Here is a 14,737-nt window from a genome sequence, read left to right as displayed (position 1 = left end):
TACATGAATTAACACTTTTATATGCTTACAAATACATTATAGTGTGTGAATGATTATATACTGAGAGGTTTAAGTAAAATGTTGCCAGTAAATTTTGCTCTGATTGCTTCCAAAATCCATGTTTTTAACATTATTACATTTTTTTTTTTTTTTTTATAAAAAGAAGGATATTTGTTTTAAGATGAAACACACTTTGTACTGTTGATTCTTATTTTGTCTTAAATTTCCACAGTTTGCATTACTTCTACTATAAGTTTTAGTTGAAGAACAACAGGAATTACAGTCAGATAACAAATAGAGCCTTTGATAGAGAGGTTTAACTAGTTTAGGCAACTTTTAAGGAAATCTCGAGACCGGCCAGTCGAGTCTGGGTCGGATCGGATTAGAAGCATGAAAAAAAGACAGAAAAAGGAAGTTCTTTGTGCCGCCCTGCAATATCAAACCAACTAGTTCAGTCTCAAGGTGAAATCTATCTGCAGTATCAGGAAGAAAAATAATCAAACAATTTGATCATTTCAGACAATTCAAGTCAACATTCAGACCCAGTTCAGACCAAAACCACAAAAACTAAAAGGTCATCAGCAGACCTGGCTTAAAAAAAGAAAAAAAGAAAAATAAGAGGTGGTTAGAGATGTTGGTATATTCTGTTCACAGGTCATCTCGCACACATTTGTCCATTTTTTATCCTCCTTAAGGGTTTTTTGAGCTGTTTTTTGTTATTTAAAGCGAGGGTCACAGAGGACAGATTTGACCTCCTGAGTCAGGTTTGTGATATTGAGCTACACTGTAAAAGCAAAAAATCATTAAAAAAAACCCCAAACAAACTGTGAAGGGTCACTTACCCTCAAATAACAGTAAACAACTGTAAGTTATTTTACAGATTTTTTATTTAAAAACATGTATAATACAGTTAATGTCTGTAAATATAAGGTAGGTGTTTACTGATAGACTTTTTACTGGGTTTTTTCAAAATTACTTTTTAAATTTTCTTTTTACCGTATAAAAACAGAAAGTTGACTTAATCTTACACTCAGCAATATAATGTGGATTTTTTGTGTTGTTGTTTTTTTACATTGAATTCACTGTAATTTAACATTCATGACCTATTGAATAATACTATAAAAAAAACTTTAAAAAAATGTCCCATTATATTAAATAACAGATTCAACTTCAATTTTATAGTTAATATTTGTAATAATTGCAATTTAAACTGTTGCATTTGTCTATATTGTATATATTGTTCCTAATTTAATATTTCTTCTTCCTTAAATTATTAATACTTTTATGTTTCTTGTTAATATTGCTTGTTTCTATTTATTGTTAATTTGATGATCCTTCCTTATTTTGCTGCTATAACACAAATGTCCTAATGATAAAAATCCTAATAAAGGAATATCTTATCTTAATCCTAACTTATAACTAAAAAATATTTACCTTTTTATGGCACTTATTTTATCTTATCTTTTTAATTTGGCTTTTACTTGAACCATTTTAAAATATTTTTCTGCTCATGCATCGTAGTGTTACATATCCTTTTATTTATTTGCTATTATTTATGAGTCTATTTTAATACATATATATTTTATCATGCTCTACTTTTTAATTATTTATTTATAATTTCATATTTTATTTAGCTCTTTTTACTTTTTATTATTTACTTTTGTTTTATATTTTATTTTATCTTACCTTACTTTAATTTATTTTATCTAATTAATTTCTAACCTGCCTCCAGTGTTTCCTCACTGCTCCACGTTGAGATGGAGCTTCCTCAGTTTGTGCTTTGTTTTTAATGGGATGGGTGGATGGAGGGTCAGGGTGGAGGGTGTTTGCTTGTTTTTATGTTTTATTATTATTACTTTTATTTCCTTTTTTATGTGAAGCACTTGTGTTACATTTCTCTAGTAGGGAAAGTGCTATACAAATAAAGTCTGATTGATTGATTGACTGACTTAATGTAGGAACAAAAACAAGAAACACCCTGTAAAATAATAAAGGGAATAACTTTTTCTATTATTTTACAGTGTATATAAAATGTGTGCGTATCTCAGTCCTTGTTGTCCCTCTTGTCCCCGCAGAGCGTCAGAGCTCCCTCGGTCACGCCCCCCACGAGGACCCTCAGAGCCACTACGACCTCCCCGTGAACAGCCACATCCCGGGACACTACGACCTGCCGCCGGTTCGCCGCCCCCCCTCCCCCAGGAGAGCGCCTCAGTGACGGCCGCAGCAGCAGCGGAGCTCGCTTCCCTCCTCCTCCTCCTCCTCCTCCTCCTCTCTGAAGGGAGGATTTCAGGCCTGTGATCGCGAAGACAGAGCAAACTTTTTACGCTCTTAGAGCTGCAGACCACCCACAGAGCAGCCTGGCCTTCTGTCCCGCTGAGGAGCTTTTGTTTACGGACCCCTGTCGACTCGACACCGCCCCCCTGTGGCTGAAAGTGGTACTTGCTTCACCGTGACAGACTTGTCATCCAGAGCGGGGAGCCAGCAGGCTGCGGTGAGGAGGGCCGGACTGTGGCGACGCCAGCGGAGCTTCAGCTGCATTCACGTCCCATGGGAAAAATACTTCACGGTTCAAAGCAGCAACTTGGGAAAGTTTATGTTTTTTAACTCATCTAAACAAGCTGTAATTAAAGTTTCCCACACATTTTGCTTGCTACTGGTGAGCATCTTCAAAAGGCGCCTTTTATCAGAATACAAAGTTTTTAATCATCAAAAAACATAATGAACACTTTTTAGTAAAATTTAGGTTAAATTTACAACATTTTTAACAGGAAACTTTGATGAACTCATCACAGCTCAACTTTTTCATTTGCTCGTTTGAAAACCTTGTAGATCTGAAAACAATGACACAAAGTCATGGGACCTCTTAAGATATGTAGGGGTTTGTTTTGTATAGCAAAAATACTGCCAGTCTTTTTTTTTGAGACACATTATTTAAAAAATGAATTATTACAAATGCATTCATGTCCCATGGGGAAAATACTTCACGGTCCAAAGCAACAAAGTTTATGTTTTTTAACTCATCTAAACATGCTGTAATTAAAGTTTCTCACTCATTTTGCTTGAGCATGTTCAAAATACTCCTATTTTTAATCAGAATACAAAGTTTTTAATCATCAAAAAACATAATTAACACTTTGAAGTATTTCGTTAAGTCTAAAAACCTCATAATTCTGAAAAAAATAAAGAGACAAAGTTCATGGGACCTCTGAAGATATAAAGGAGTTTGTTTTGTATAGCAAAAATACTGCCAGTCTTTTTTCTGAGACACATTATTAAAAAAATTCTGTTTTTATTGTTGATATTCAGAAGAAGTCAGGTTGTTTCATTCAAGCACCAAAGATTTCAACGCTTAACAGATTTTTTATATTTCATATCACATGTCCGCTGTTTGTTTAAACAAATGTGGCTCACTTATGCTGCTTTCAGATAGAAACATTGTAAATATACAAAAGGATATATTGTTCGCTTCAGCTCGTTTTAAGATGTTTAAAGAAGTTTGTGACCAAAGATGACACACATCTGCTCACTTAGAGATACCAAAAGCTCGCCGTGAGCTCAAACACCGTTTATGTTGTGAAAAATAAGCAGTCATGAAATCAAAGCAGCATTATGAATGTCAATGCAGAGTCCGACAGTTCGGTATTTAAAGGGCCGGTTCACCCAAAATACCAAAACAAAAAGTCTCATTTCACAGTACTCTGGTTTTTAAATTGTTTTTGTCAACCAAAACCTTGTGTTGCCTCTGAAACACTTACAAAATGCTAAAATGTGTTTGGGTTTTTTTTGTTTCAAATGAAGTTAATTGTTTTGTCAATTAGATAACAGAAACTCTGCATACCAGAAAGAATGTACATTTTTGCTTTAAATGCTAGAGTTTTGGGTAAAGCTTCAGCTTTTTGTATTTTTTTATGTATGGACATATATTTTTGAATGTAACAATGGGAACATGTGTATATAATGTAAATAAAAATGGCTGCACTTTTTGTCCGTCGTTTTGAAGGATTTTGTATTTAGAAAATAACTACAACAGTCAGTCACTTGGAGAAAAAAAAAGAATTTTACTCGGCATTATTTTAGAAAAGCAACACAAAAAAAACATTCATTACATCGACTGAATGGCTTTTCCATAATGTCAACAGCATCATTATATGATAGACACAAATCCTACTTCAAGCTAATTACGACTTTGGCATTAAAGGCTCACACAAAGAAATCCCTTTCAGTAACATTTTAAATCCTCAAGTCCTTCAGAAGATTCATGAGGCCTCAATCAGGACTTTAACAGGGAGGGTTCAGGGTTTCACAAAAGCCTTTCTGGACTGTTTGTCACATAAAGTATTTGATGATTGTGTTAGTGTCTTCGTTAACTAACATTGCATATAAATGTTAAAGAGCAGCTGTCTCAAGTGTTGTAGATGAAGTTTCTTTCAGGCCTCTGAGAAACTCCCGACCTCACCCTTTTAAAATGAAATGTTCTGAGTGGGATGATTTAGTTCATAGTTGCATATATTTGACAAGTACATGCAGTAATTATGTCTCATCTATTCGTGCACATATGAGATAAATACTATGTCTTTTTTCATTTATAAATCTGTGTTATCTTTGGAGCTAGACATTTCTTTAACGAACAATTGTCTTCGACTTTTTAAGGCACTTTGGGGATAATAATGTCAAAATTAGACGTCTACTTTAAGGAATAGTTTTGATTTTCTGAAGCGATGTTGCATGAGGTATCTAGAGTCAGCTTATTACCTTTAGCAGATGGCTGTCGGCTGTTTGTAGAAACATACAGGAGTACCGAGACAGAAGTTAAGCAATGTACTGCTGTGGACAGGAGCAGCAGACATATATGCTAATATGAGTTTAAGTGTACACTATATTTAGACTATTTTTTACTGCTTTACCTTGCTGTCAGACAGCCCAGGTTAAGTTTATACAAAAATAACTGAAGCTGTTCTATCCACTCGTAAAAGGCACCAGACTCCATTGAGAAAAACACTAATTTTACCTCAGAGAACATGTGAGTTGCTGGTCTAACACTGCCTCGGTTGGTTAGTTTGTTTGTTATTGTGAAACTTTGATGTTTTAAAGGATAAATTATTTACCGAAGTCGCACAATAACACAAACAAACTAACCAATCGAGGCAGCGGTGCACCAGCAACTCCTGTTTTCTGGGATGACAAAACTACTGTTTTTATCAATGCAGTCTGGTGGCCTTGAAGAGGGCATAGATAATGGCTTTAATTCCCCCCGCATAAACTTAAACAGGGCTCTCTGACAGCAAGGTAAAGCAGCAAAAATATTCTTAATGCAGCGTACACTTCCTCTGCTTAGCTTTGGTGCCAGTACTTCTTCCTGCCTCTTCAAGTTGGGTGCCAGTAGATCACCTTCTACTGCAGATAAATACACCGCCTATTGTTAGTGTATTTACAGTATCTCATACAACTGCACTTCTAAAATCCAAACCATCTCTTTAAAGGCAAAAAATAATCTAATGTGGCAGAAATACCATCCTTTAAGTACAATACAGAAAAAAATATCAAAATTTAGCTATCAAGTATTTTCCGTAAATGCTTTGATATGCTTTTCACTGGAGTATAAATGAACTAAGCTGCCAGACTACAGTACAAATCTACCTGCTGTGCATATTTGGCGAGGCGCTCAATAAAAGCAGTGCATGAAGCCAAAGTCACAAAGTATAGAAACCCCACAATCCTACTAAGATCCAAAAAATTATGCCTGGGGATTTGCAAAGCCAGTAAGCTTAAGAGGAAAGAAAAAAAGCCCTTATGACCAGTTTTTTTTAAGGAGCAACAAAAATCAGACAGCTGACAGTCACAAGACTGTGATACGAGGCATGTGCCCAAAGAACAGTGAGTGTTGCTTTCTGTCCTCTGAAGGCACTTTTGTTTTTTTCCCCCCATTCTGTAGAAAAGCTTGTTAAAATGTTTCCAAAACTACTGTTGCACTCTGTAAATAGCAGCAACAACTCTCTATCAGAATAATGTTCATTGTGTTGAATGAAGCTGAAACATCCTACAAATATATACTGTATAAATGGCACCAGTAAAGACTCAAAACATAGTACCTATTCCTGATAATCCCCCAGGTAGAAAACAAATCCAACATGTTCCTATCATCATGACAAAACATCTTTGGGTTAAACGTACATCCAACTGAGATATACTTTTATAAACTGGGTACATTCAACTTATCCAGCAAACAATAATTCCTTATTCCCCACACACGTTCAAAAACATAACCAGATATGTCTCTCTGGACTCGAGCTTTGAACTCCAGAAAAAATATTCCTCTCAAATAATTATTTTCTCTGTTTGCAGCATAGCAGCCCGACCGTGTGCTCTACATCCACATATAAAATGTTCCACGACATGATTTCCTAAGGCTAAAGGTGAAATAAAACCTGCTGAACACCCTGAGCTTACAGTACTTTGGCTTTCTTTGGACACTTTTCCAACATAGTTTATCAAAAATAAAAAGCTAAATTTAGTGTATTTTCTCTGCAGCACATAAAGACAGCACAATACTGCTCCCGAAGCAAGTAAATCGCGAATGTAAACAACATCTTAAATGATCAATTTGATGAGTGATAAACACGATTAACCGTGGGATTTATTTCCCTGTCGTCTGTGTGACTGTAGAGATTATTCCTAGCAGGGTTCACTAGCTGTGCGTGTTGAGTGTTGACAGCATGGCCATTAAATGTGAAACACCCGGCTTGGATCGAAGCACAAGCACTGGTCAATGGAGCTGTGTGTGTGTGTGTGTGTGCGTGTGTGTGTGTGTGTGCGTGAAAGAGTGTGCAAGAAGAGCAGGATAAGCATTAGCACAGCACACATGCAATAACATACGTTGAATGAATACACAAACTCAAAAAGTGGAATACGAAAAAAATCCTGTGCCCTCTGCCCAAAAACCTCGAAGCAATTCTAACCTGCAGATTAATCTGAATACAAAAAAAATAAGACCATATAAAAAACGAAGAAGAAAGAAAAACAACCCAAACAGTAAAAGATGATAATTCTCCTTTGTGGGCTGCAGGAGGTGGTGGGTTCAGGTGAGGTGCTGTCTGGTTTTTACATGACGGAGCAGTTCTCCGGGTTGGCACGGCTCTGGTGGAGGAAGAGACACAGGGCACAATTAATGTGGAGAAAACAAGAAAACATGGAAGGATATTAACAAATAAACTGGATTTAAAATAATTAAATGACTTTCTGTGAGCAAGAGCTACGAGGAGGAAAACCACAATATGATATAATCAACAGAAAAAGTAAGTAAAGTTAGTATTTTAGTCAAATCTGAATGTTTAAAATGTTTTAATTAATTTCTTGCTGGTGCCAAGAGATGTTAATAATCATCAATCTATAATTGGTTAATCAACTTTAAGAATTTAACTGATGAAAGCAATTTCAAGGTCTCCTGTCACATTTTACTCACTGTGCCCTTGTTTTTACTGCAATAAATAAAAAATATATAAGTCCTGCAGCTCTATGGAATAGTTATAATGCCATAAATCATAGAGAAAATCAAAATCAAAAATTGGGCTCCACATGATATACATATTATAGTATTCACATTTTTACAACCTCTCCTGTCCTCTCCTCTCAGCTCGGTGTAAACAGCCTGCAGTTCCATTTGATTTTCAGTGAATATTTGTCACATGATCGTTCATTTTATGAGACATGTAGAATAAACAGATTCTGAAGAAATATTAAGCTTCTTTTTGGTTACTTTTTCCAACCGAAACTTTACTGTATTCTGTGGTTGCGGTGCACAATCTGTAAAAAAAAATAAAAAATAAAAATTAAAAAAAAAAATGCACCTCTCTGCTGTCCGAGGAATAACAATGTGACAGCGTTTGTTGCTCCGCTCTTTTGTGCAGTTAAACTCTGAGTTATTAACCGATAATTGATCGTTAAGGCATATTCTTCAGGTGATTGTTTGGTGTCTTTGTTTGAACAGTGATGGGAGTAAATATTTTTCTAAATATTTGTTATTTCAGCTATTTGGCATAACTAAATGTAAAAGTGTATTACAGAGGAACTCTTAATCGCATGTATGATGTTTCATTTGAAGGGTAACTTGTTTAGCAGTGTTTTTAGTAGACATGGTTAAAAAATGATTTGATGAGGTCATATTTGAATAACAATAACAACAACATGCTTTACAGCAGAGTCGTGCAAATCTCCACATAACTTCTACACCCTGTCAACCACACCTGCATAAAAGTTTCTTGTTTGTGCTGTCACTGTTATCCCTGGACCTGAAAACTCCAGAAGAAATGTTTAAAAAAAGACATACGGCGTAACTATAAACACAGAGTGACAGCTTAAGCTCGTCAAAGGGGGGCAGGTGGGTCTTAAGAGGTTAATTAAAGTACAGTTTGCAAAGAAAAGGCCACTTTGTTTTACAGAGCTTCCTTAAAATAATGATGTAATTTGGTACTAATTATACAGACAAACAAAACTGTGTTGTATTGGCACACTTCCAATTAATTAATTCCATTTAATTGCTGGTGTAGCAGTCACTGTGCGCAGCAGGTGAGCTGAACATGCAAAACATGAAAAATTTGTCTACAATTCAACACAAGCAGAGAATGAAGCTCCAGTGATAAATGAATAACAGTTAAATATATGTTTGGTGTTTGAATGAAGGAGCTCTTACAAGGAAATTCTTATTTTCAACATAATTTACATCAAATTACACAGTGCTTTGAAGGAAAGTTCCAAGAGAAATAATTTAGAATTACAGACCTGTGAAATAAGGTGTTGAAAGTATTTTTTTTAATACTAAAGTCTGACTGCTCAGAGGTCTGTCATTTCAGAATAACAGATAACTCTTTCATATCGTAAAGGAATCAAGATGTCGTCCCTACATTACTGCTTGTTCATCCTCGTCGTTGTCAAAATTTATATCAACACTGAAGATAAAGGTCAGAAAATGAGGAGGTAGCAAAACAAACAGGGAACCACCCCAAAAACATAACAGAATTCATTTTTGCTCATTCAATTTTACTCTTTTTTTTCCTACTCAATCCCTGTGAATTAGTACTGAAACATGAAATTCTTCTTTTTATATTAAGGTGTAGGCATTAAGTAGCCATAAGAGAATTATGACATGATTTGAAAATGTCCTGTCAGGATAATCCTGGAGGAGAAGATACATTAATCTATAAAATAATGATCATATTTTCTTTTCTCTTTTTGACAAACATACACCGTTTATACACAGGAATTATCATCTGAATTTAAAGTTTCCAACAGTCCTTGAACCGATTATTATCAGAAAAAGTAACCAGAGGGAAACTTGAAATTGTGATATTTCTGTCAAAGTCACTTTATTGTACACGTCTCATTTGAAATACTGCCAAAAATAAACTGTTTGGAATAACTAGAAATTCTGCTCCTCAGCGAAGTCATGATTGATTCTGCTGGGACGAACGTTCATATGGCAAAGATTAATTGAAAATCGGACCGAACTGCAGGCTGTTTACACATGTTTTCATGACACTTGTGGGCACTTGGGAAAGTGTTGTGTATATATATATTTTGAGTGATAAAATCATATTAAGTAATATTTTTGTCATGAAATATAATCCAGTGCTGTTCTGCTTCATTGTTGTTGTACAGTACCTTTCTGGGCTCGTTGGTCCCCATGAAGAAGGAATGTCCCCCGAGGCCTTCAGGTAGACCCCCGCTGCTGCAACCACCCGATTTGTCCGACGGCTGCCCGCAGGAGTCGCAGATCACCGTGCGGCTCCTCAGGTTGTACTCGTTGTCTGCGCCGCTCGTGCTGTGAGCTCCCTGCAGGGGGCGACACACAGCAGGGTGAGTTACTTAACGCCGCTGGTGCGCTGCAGGAGTCGCCCTAACAGAAGAGGCACTCACCATGTCATCATCATCGTCTTCATGGAACAGGGTGCGGGTCACTTTCCTCATGGCCATTTCCTGATGGTGGATTAAGTGAGAAAGTGATGAAGTTATCGCGGTGAAAAAAAGAAACAGGAAGAGAGGATGAGTTTAAAAAAGCTTGGATGAGGTCAGACCTCTCCGTTGGCGTTGATGAGCGACGTCTGCAGGAGGTCTCCGGTGCCCCAGGAGTTCTGGCTCTTCCACACCAGGTCAGTGGGGGGGTTGTGGGTTCCACCGCCAGATGCAGCCCAGATCTGCAGCAAGTCAAAAGGTCAGAGTTTGCAAGAGATTGTATACGTAATAAATTAAGCTGCTACCGCCATACAGAAAAGGTTTCCTGCAGTTTTCTTCAAAGAAAATCCCTGTTTGTTTACGTTCAAAGTCTTGTGTGCATCCTTGAGGCACATTTTATAAACCATTAAAAAAAAAATCTATATCCATGTTCAGAACAAGGAGGCTAAAAGGAGAAGTCATAGTGTCAAATGGCGTCAAATCGTTGGCGTACAACACATGCTCAGTGTAACTGGAGCTGTGATTTTAAAGGGTTACAGTAGACGGTGTTAGAGATAAAGGAGTTAAAAAGTGTTCTTTAATCGTGCACCATCTATTGAGCCTTTCGTCACGTGTTTTACTCCAATTATATGATGCCATTTGACCCTTTGACTAGTCCTCTTTTTATCCTCATTGGTTCAGACGTTTGCAGTCTTCTTCCCTGCATTTTGGCACATTAATACTTTTCTTGGCGCATTCCTAACACCTCATGATCAGTGAAAAAGCGTCGAGACATTGGCAGGAATGTGTATTATGTCACCCACATGCTTGTACACATGCAAACAAAACAAAAAGACGAACCACTCAGTGAAATATCAGTCCTAAGCACTACTAGTGGTTACAAGAAAAGGAAAATAAACTGTGTATGTAGCAAAAACAGTCAAATTAACAATGTAAATACTAAAATACTAACAAATCTAGTGTCTGTGTAACTTACGGTGACAGCTCCTCCGGCCTTCAGGATGAACTTGTGGGGAAACTTGTAGATGATGGCGGCTCCACCTCCTACTTGTCTCTTCACCTGCCAGTTGCCCAGAGATTGATCCTACGTGAGAGAAATAAAAGTAGGGGTCAGACAATAGGACAGAATAATGTAAAACCTGAAACTTCTTTGAGCTGTACATTATTTTATAGATTCTTCTTAGAATAGATATTCTGGCATCAAAAGTAAGCCCAGAATGCTGCTTTTAATTAGACATTTGTTCTTTAAATGATCAAAATAATGTAGTTATGGATTATTATGTTACCAGGACAGCAGACAGGCATTTCTTTTCTCTTTTACACATAAAAAAAATGTTTCCTCTTAAAACACACTGTGTCAATAAATATATATACATTTATTTAAAAAGTTTTAAATAACAAATGTAATAAAAACAATCATGATTTAAATGTCCATAGAGTGCACTCAGTCCACAAAGTGCACTTTAACAAAATTTGAAATAAATCACGATTTTTAATGCCCATAAACAATTATATTTATTGAAAATAGAAAATCCCATTTTTTTTCTCCATACGTTTAGCACATTGTTATTACATAAAGTAAAGTGAGACGAATAGTGAGACAGGGGATGGAAAAATGAAAATATGTAGAATATAATATAATAGAATCAAATGTGCATATTTATTAATACTGTTTATATTGTTCATTAAATAAATAAATAAAATGATAAATAATAATAATAATAATAATAATAATAATACTAATTATTATTATTATTATTATGATAGTAATAAAAATATATTTACATTAATAATTAAATAATATTTGCAGTTTTCAAGTTTTTGGAGTGAAATCACCTTAAAACCAAGTTAATGTGGGCTATAAAGCCCACATTAATGGTCAGTCACTAACCTCGTCAGCCTTGTTGCTGAGACGGATGAACTTGCCCTCCAGGTCGACCTCGTCCACTGTGACGCGGCCGCTGGCTGAGGCGTGCTGACTAATGCGAGTCTTGGTCACGGTGCCGCCCGCCATGCTGGAGGTCTCGCTGTCGTTGTCGTTGATGCGGCGCTTCTTGGCGCTGGCCGTGCCGGACGAGTTGCGGCTGCTGGAGGCGGTGGCGGTGGTGGAGGCGGAGCCGTGGAGGACCATGCGGCTGGTGTGGGCGTGGCCCGAGCCGGAGGTCCGTGCCACTGTGACCTTGGTGGCTGGAGTGCCGGGTGATAGACGCAGCCTGGGGACGGACAGAAGAAGAGATTCACATGAAGGAATCAGACCAGTCAGAGTCACATACAGTCTCACATTACAGCAACTGTTGCTAATATGTGATTATTATAATCATGCTTTTCATGTTTTACCTCCTGCAATATTGTTATTATTTATTATCTTATTATAAAGCTCTTCTATTCTTACTGCTCGGCTCTCATCTAATGTCATTTTATTGGATTCTGTTTGTGTTTTGTGGTTGTGAAGCACTTTATAACTATGTTTTGAAAGTTGCTATACAAACAACATTTATTAAGCTTACCCACATGCTGCAGTGATTGGCTGAAGCTTAAGAACCCAGAGCTGCTCTAGGAATAAACTGCAGCAACCTCATCCTAACTTTAAGACCGACAGACTGAAATCATTTGACTTCGTCTGTTCCTGTTTCGAAAAGCTGCAGGAGAGACATAGCTCATATTTATATTTTCATCATTGTGGCAAAGAAAAGGAAGTCGTTAAGGTTTTAGAAACGTTTTAAATTGTCGTGCTTTGCAGGAAAATGAGTCTGAAGTCCCTGATATGTATCAAAACAGAGACACATGGTACAGGCGCATTAACGGCAGAGAGTTGTGTTTGTTACATTGGGAGTAAACTGAATCAGACTCTGGACCCTCTCTGACATCCACAGATCTGACATCCACCCTCTCAGTTGCACCAATTGAGTAGAACTTGAGCTTTGCCCTCATACTTTTGTGAAAACAAGCTTGACTCAAAAATATATGGACACCTGATCACAACAACCACATGTGACTGTTGACCGTTTGATTCTGCTATAACTGCCCCACTCAGATTTTAGACCCTGGCTGCAGAGATTTGATCCCATTCAGCCACAAGAACATTAGTGTAAAAGTTTGTGATCAGGGAGGTTCACCAAACTGGAATAAATAAATGTCTCTTCATGTCCCCAAACTGTTGCAACAAAGGTAAAAGCATGCAATTTTCTTAAATATCATTCTATGCTTTGACACTAAGATTTTCCATGATTGAATTAAGCATACACAAGTAGGGGCCGAACCCTTATTTTGGTCTTGGATTAGTCATTTTTTATGCTATTTTTTTCTCTGAATTCATGTTTTTCCCAGGAAAATGATGAGCTTCTTTGTCGAGAACTCAGTTTTTACTGATCTGTCAATTAAAGTGGTTACCTGCTAAACTTCAAGCTAACTTGATCTGTGCTTGATTAACAAGCCATTAGAGAGTGTAACGATTTCACTGTCTGCATTCTGACTGCTTAGTGCTTCATCTCCAGCTGTAACAACCCGTAGATCTTCATTTGTCTCCAGGTGTCTGTGTCTTTCTCCCTACCTCTCCTCCTCTCCCTCCAGCAGCTTCCTGTAGGCATTAATCTCCATGTCCAGAGCCAGTTTGATGTCCAGCAGCTCCTGGTACTCTTCCAGCTGCAGCATCAGCCGAGCTCGGATTTCAGCCATCTCCCGCTCCTTGTCCTCCAGCCGCCGCCTCGTCATGTCCCGCTCCCTCGACAGAGCCTCCTCCAGCTCGCGCACCTTGGACTCGCTCGCCGAGAGCTGATTCAGAGAGAACACACAGACAAAGGTTAGTCAATTAAGACCAATTAAGCCAATTAAGCAGTCTGTACACGACTTGTAGTCGTACAAACACTGTAAGTCTGCTTGATTAGTCAGGTGAAGCTTAATTAATCAATGGTGCTCAGTCAGCCGCGAAGCAGTGTGGCCAGTCAAAGCAGCGGACAGATAACGAACACACAATGACTGTGTGTGTGTGTGTGTGTGTGTACCTGCTTCTGCAGCATGCTGAGCTGGCCTGACATGCCCTCCAGTCGAACACGGGTCTGCTGCAGCTCTTCATGAGCGGCTCCCACCAAGTGGCTGTTCCTGTCAGCAGAATGACGAGCGTTCTCCAGCTGAACACAGAGAGAGAAGATACAGTCAGCCGAGGCTTCCTGCACTCAACCACCTGACCGAAACTCTGTTTGTTTACCCACTTTAAGGCCTCTTGCAATGTTTTGTGTAAAATTAAATCATCAGTTATTCTCAAAGTACTCTCTCTCAGAGGGGCCTAGTACAACAATGGTTTTAATAGAAAGCAAATTCCAAAAACTGCTGTTGTGTTTATTCACATTCCTCCCACATGACGGTTATTATAAAGTGGTACCAATTAATTTAGCAGCAATAATCACCATCACTAATAGCTGGTCAATTGGTAGTTAATTAAACCTTTAGAAATAGTTATTTTAAACCTGTTTAACGCTTTAAATTAATGCTTGGTGACATGAATTCAACTTAAAACTATATTTCTATTCAAACCGATAAACTTATCCTTTTTGTAAATATAAACTGAATTTGATGCATTCTGTTCACATTTTACGTAGCGTATTATATATAATAGTTGATTGTTGCACACACAAAAAAAAATCAATACTATCTTTATTATTTTTACTTATTTTTGGCAGCTGTTGTAACTGATGATTATAATCAGTGGTTAAGTGGTTAATAAATACTTTGTAAAGCACTTATAAACGTTATTTAGGTAGATATGAGTGCACAAACAACTTTTATAAATAACCAA

At 37.3% G+C, this 14,737-nt stretch overlaps 2 protein-coding genes across 4 annotated transcripts in view; one reads left to right on the top strand and one right to left on the bottom strand.

Moving 5' to 3' along the window:
* pear1 (platelet endothelial aggregation receptor 1) overlaps positions 1–3,967 on the top strand; it is a 64,359-nt gene extending 60,392 nt beyond the window's left edge. The window contains exon 23 of the mRNA XM_059339454.1: positions 2,076–3,967. Coding sequence (XP_059195437.1) covers positions 2,076–2,215 — 140 coding nt within the window. The 3' untranslated portion in view covers positions 2,216–3,967. The remainder of the gene's footprint in view (positions 1–2,075) is intronic.
* Positions 3,968–4,038: 71 nt separating this feature from the next.
* The window catches only part of LOC131976430 (lamin-A-like), a 48,509-nt gene continuing 37,810 nt past the window's right edge, over positions 4,039–14,737 (bottom strand). For all 3 annotated transcript variants that reach the window (XM_059339455.1, XM_059339456.1, XM_059339457.1), the window contains 8 exons: positions 13,947–14,072; positions 13,496–13,716; positions 11,837–12,158; positions 10,922–11,029; positions 10,068–10,187; positions 9,910–9,969; positions 9,655–9,825; positions 4,039–7,134 (listed from right to left, as the gene is read on the bottom strand). In XM_059339455.1, the coding sequence (XP_059195438.1) occupies positions 7,099–7,134; positions 9,655–9,825; positions 9,910–9,969; positions 10,068–10,187; positions 10,922–11,029; positions 11,837–12,158; positions 13,496–13,716; positions 13,947–14,072 (1,164 nt within the window). In that variant the 3' untranslated portion in view covers positions 4,039–7,098. The remainder of the gene's footprint in view (positions 7,135–9,654; positions 9,826–9,909; positions 9,970–10,067; positions 10,188–10,921; positions 11,030–11,836; positions 12,159–13,495; positions 13,717–13,946; positions 14,073–14,737) is intronic.

Source organism: Centropristis striata, chromosome 8, assembly GCF_030273125.1.
Source record: "Centropristis striata isolate RG_2023a ecotype Rhode Island chromosome 8, C.striata_1.0, whole genome shotgun sequence".
NCBI classification, from domain to species: Eukaryota; Metazoa; Chordata; class Actinopteri; order Perciformes; family Serranidae; genus Centropristis; species Centropristis striata.
The sequence above is the reverse complement of the archived record's forward strand: the minus strand, read 5'-3'. Positions and strand labels throughout refer to the sequence as shown.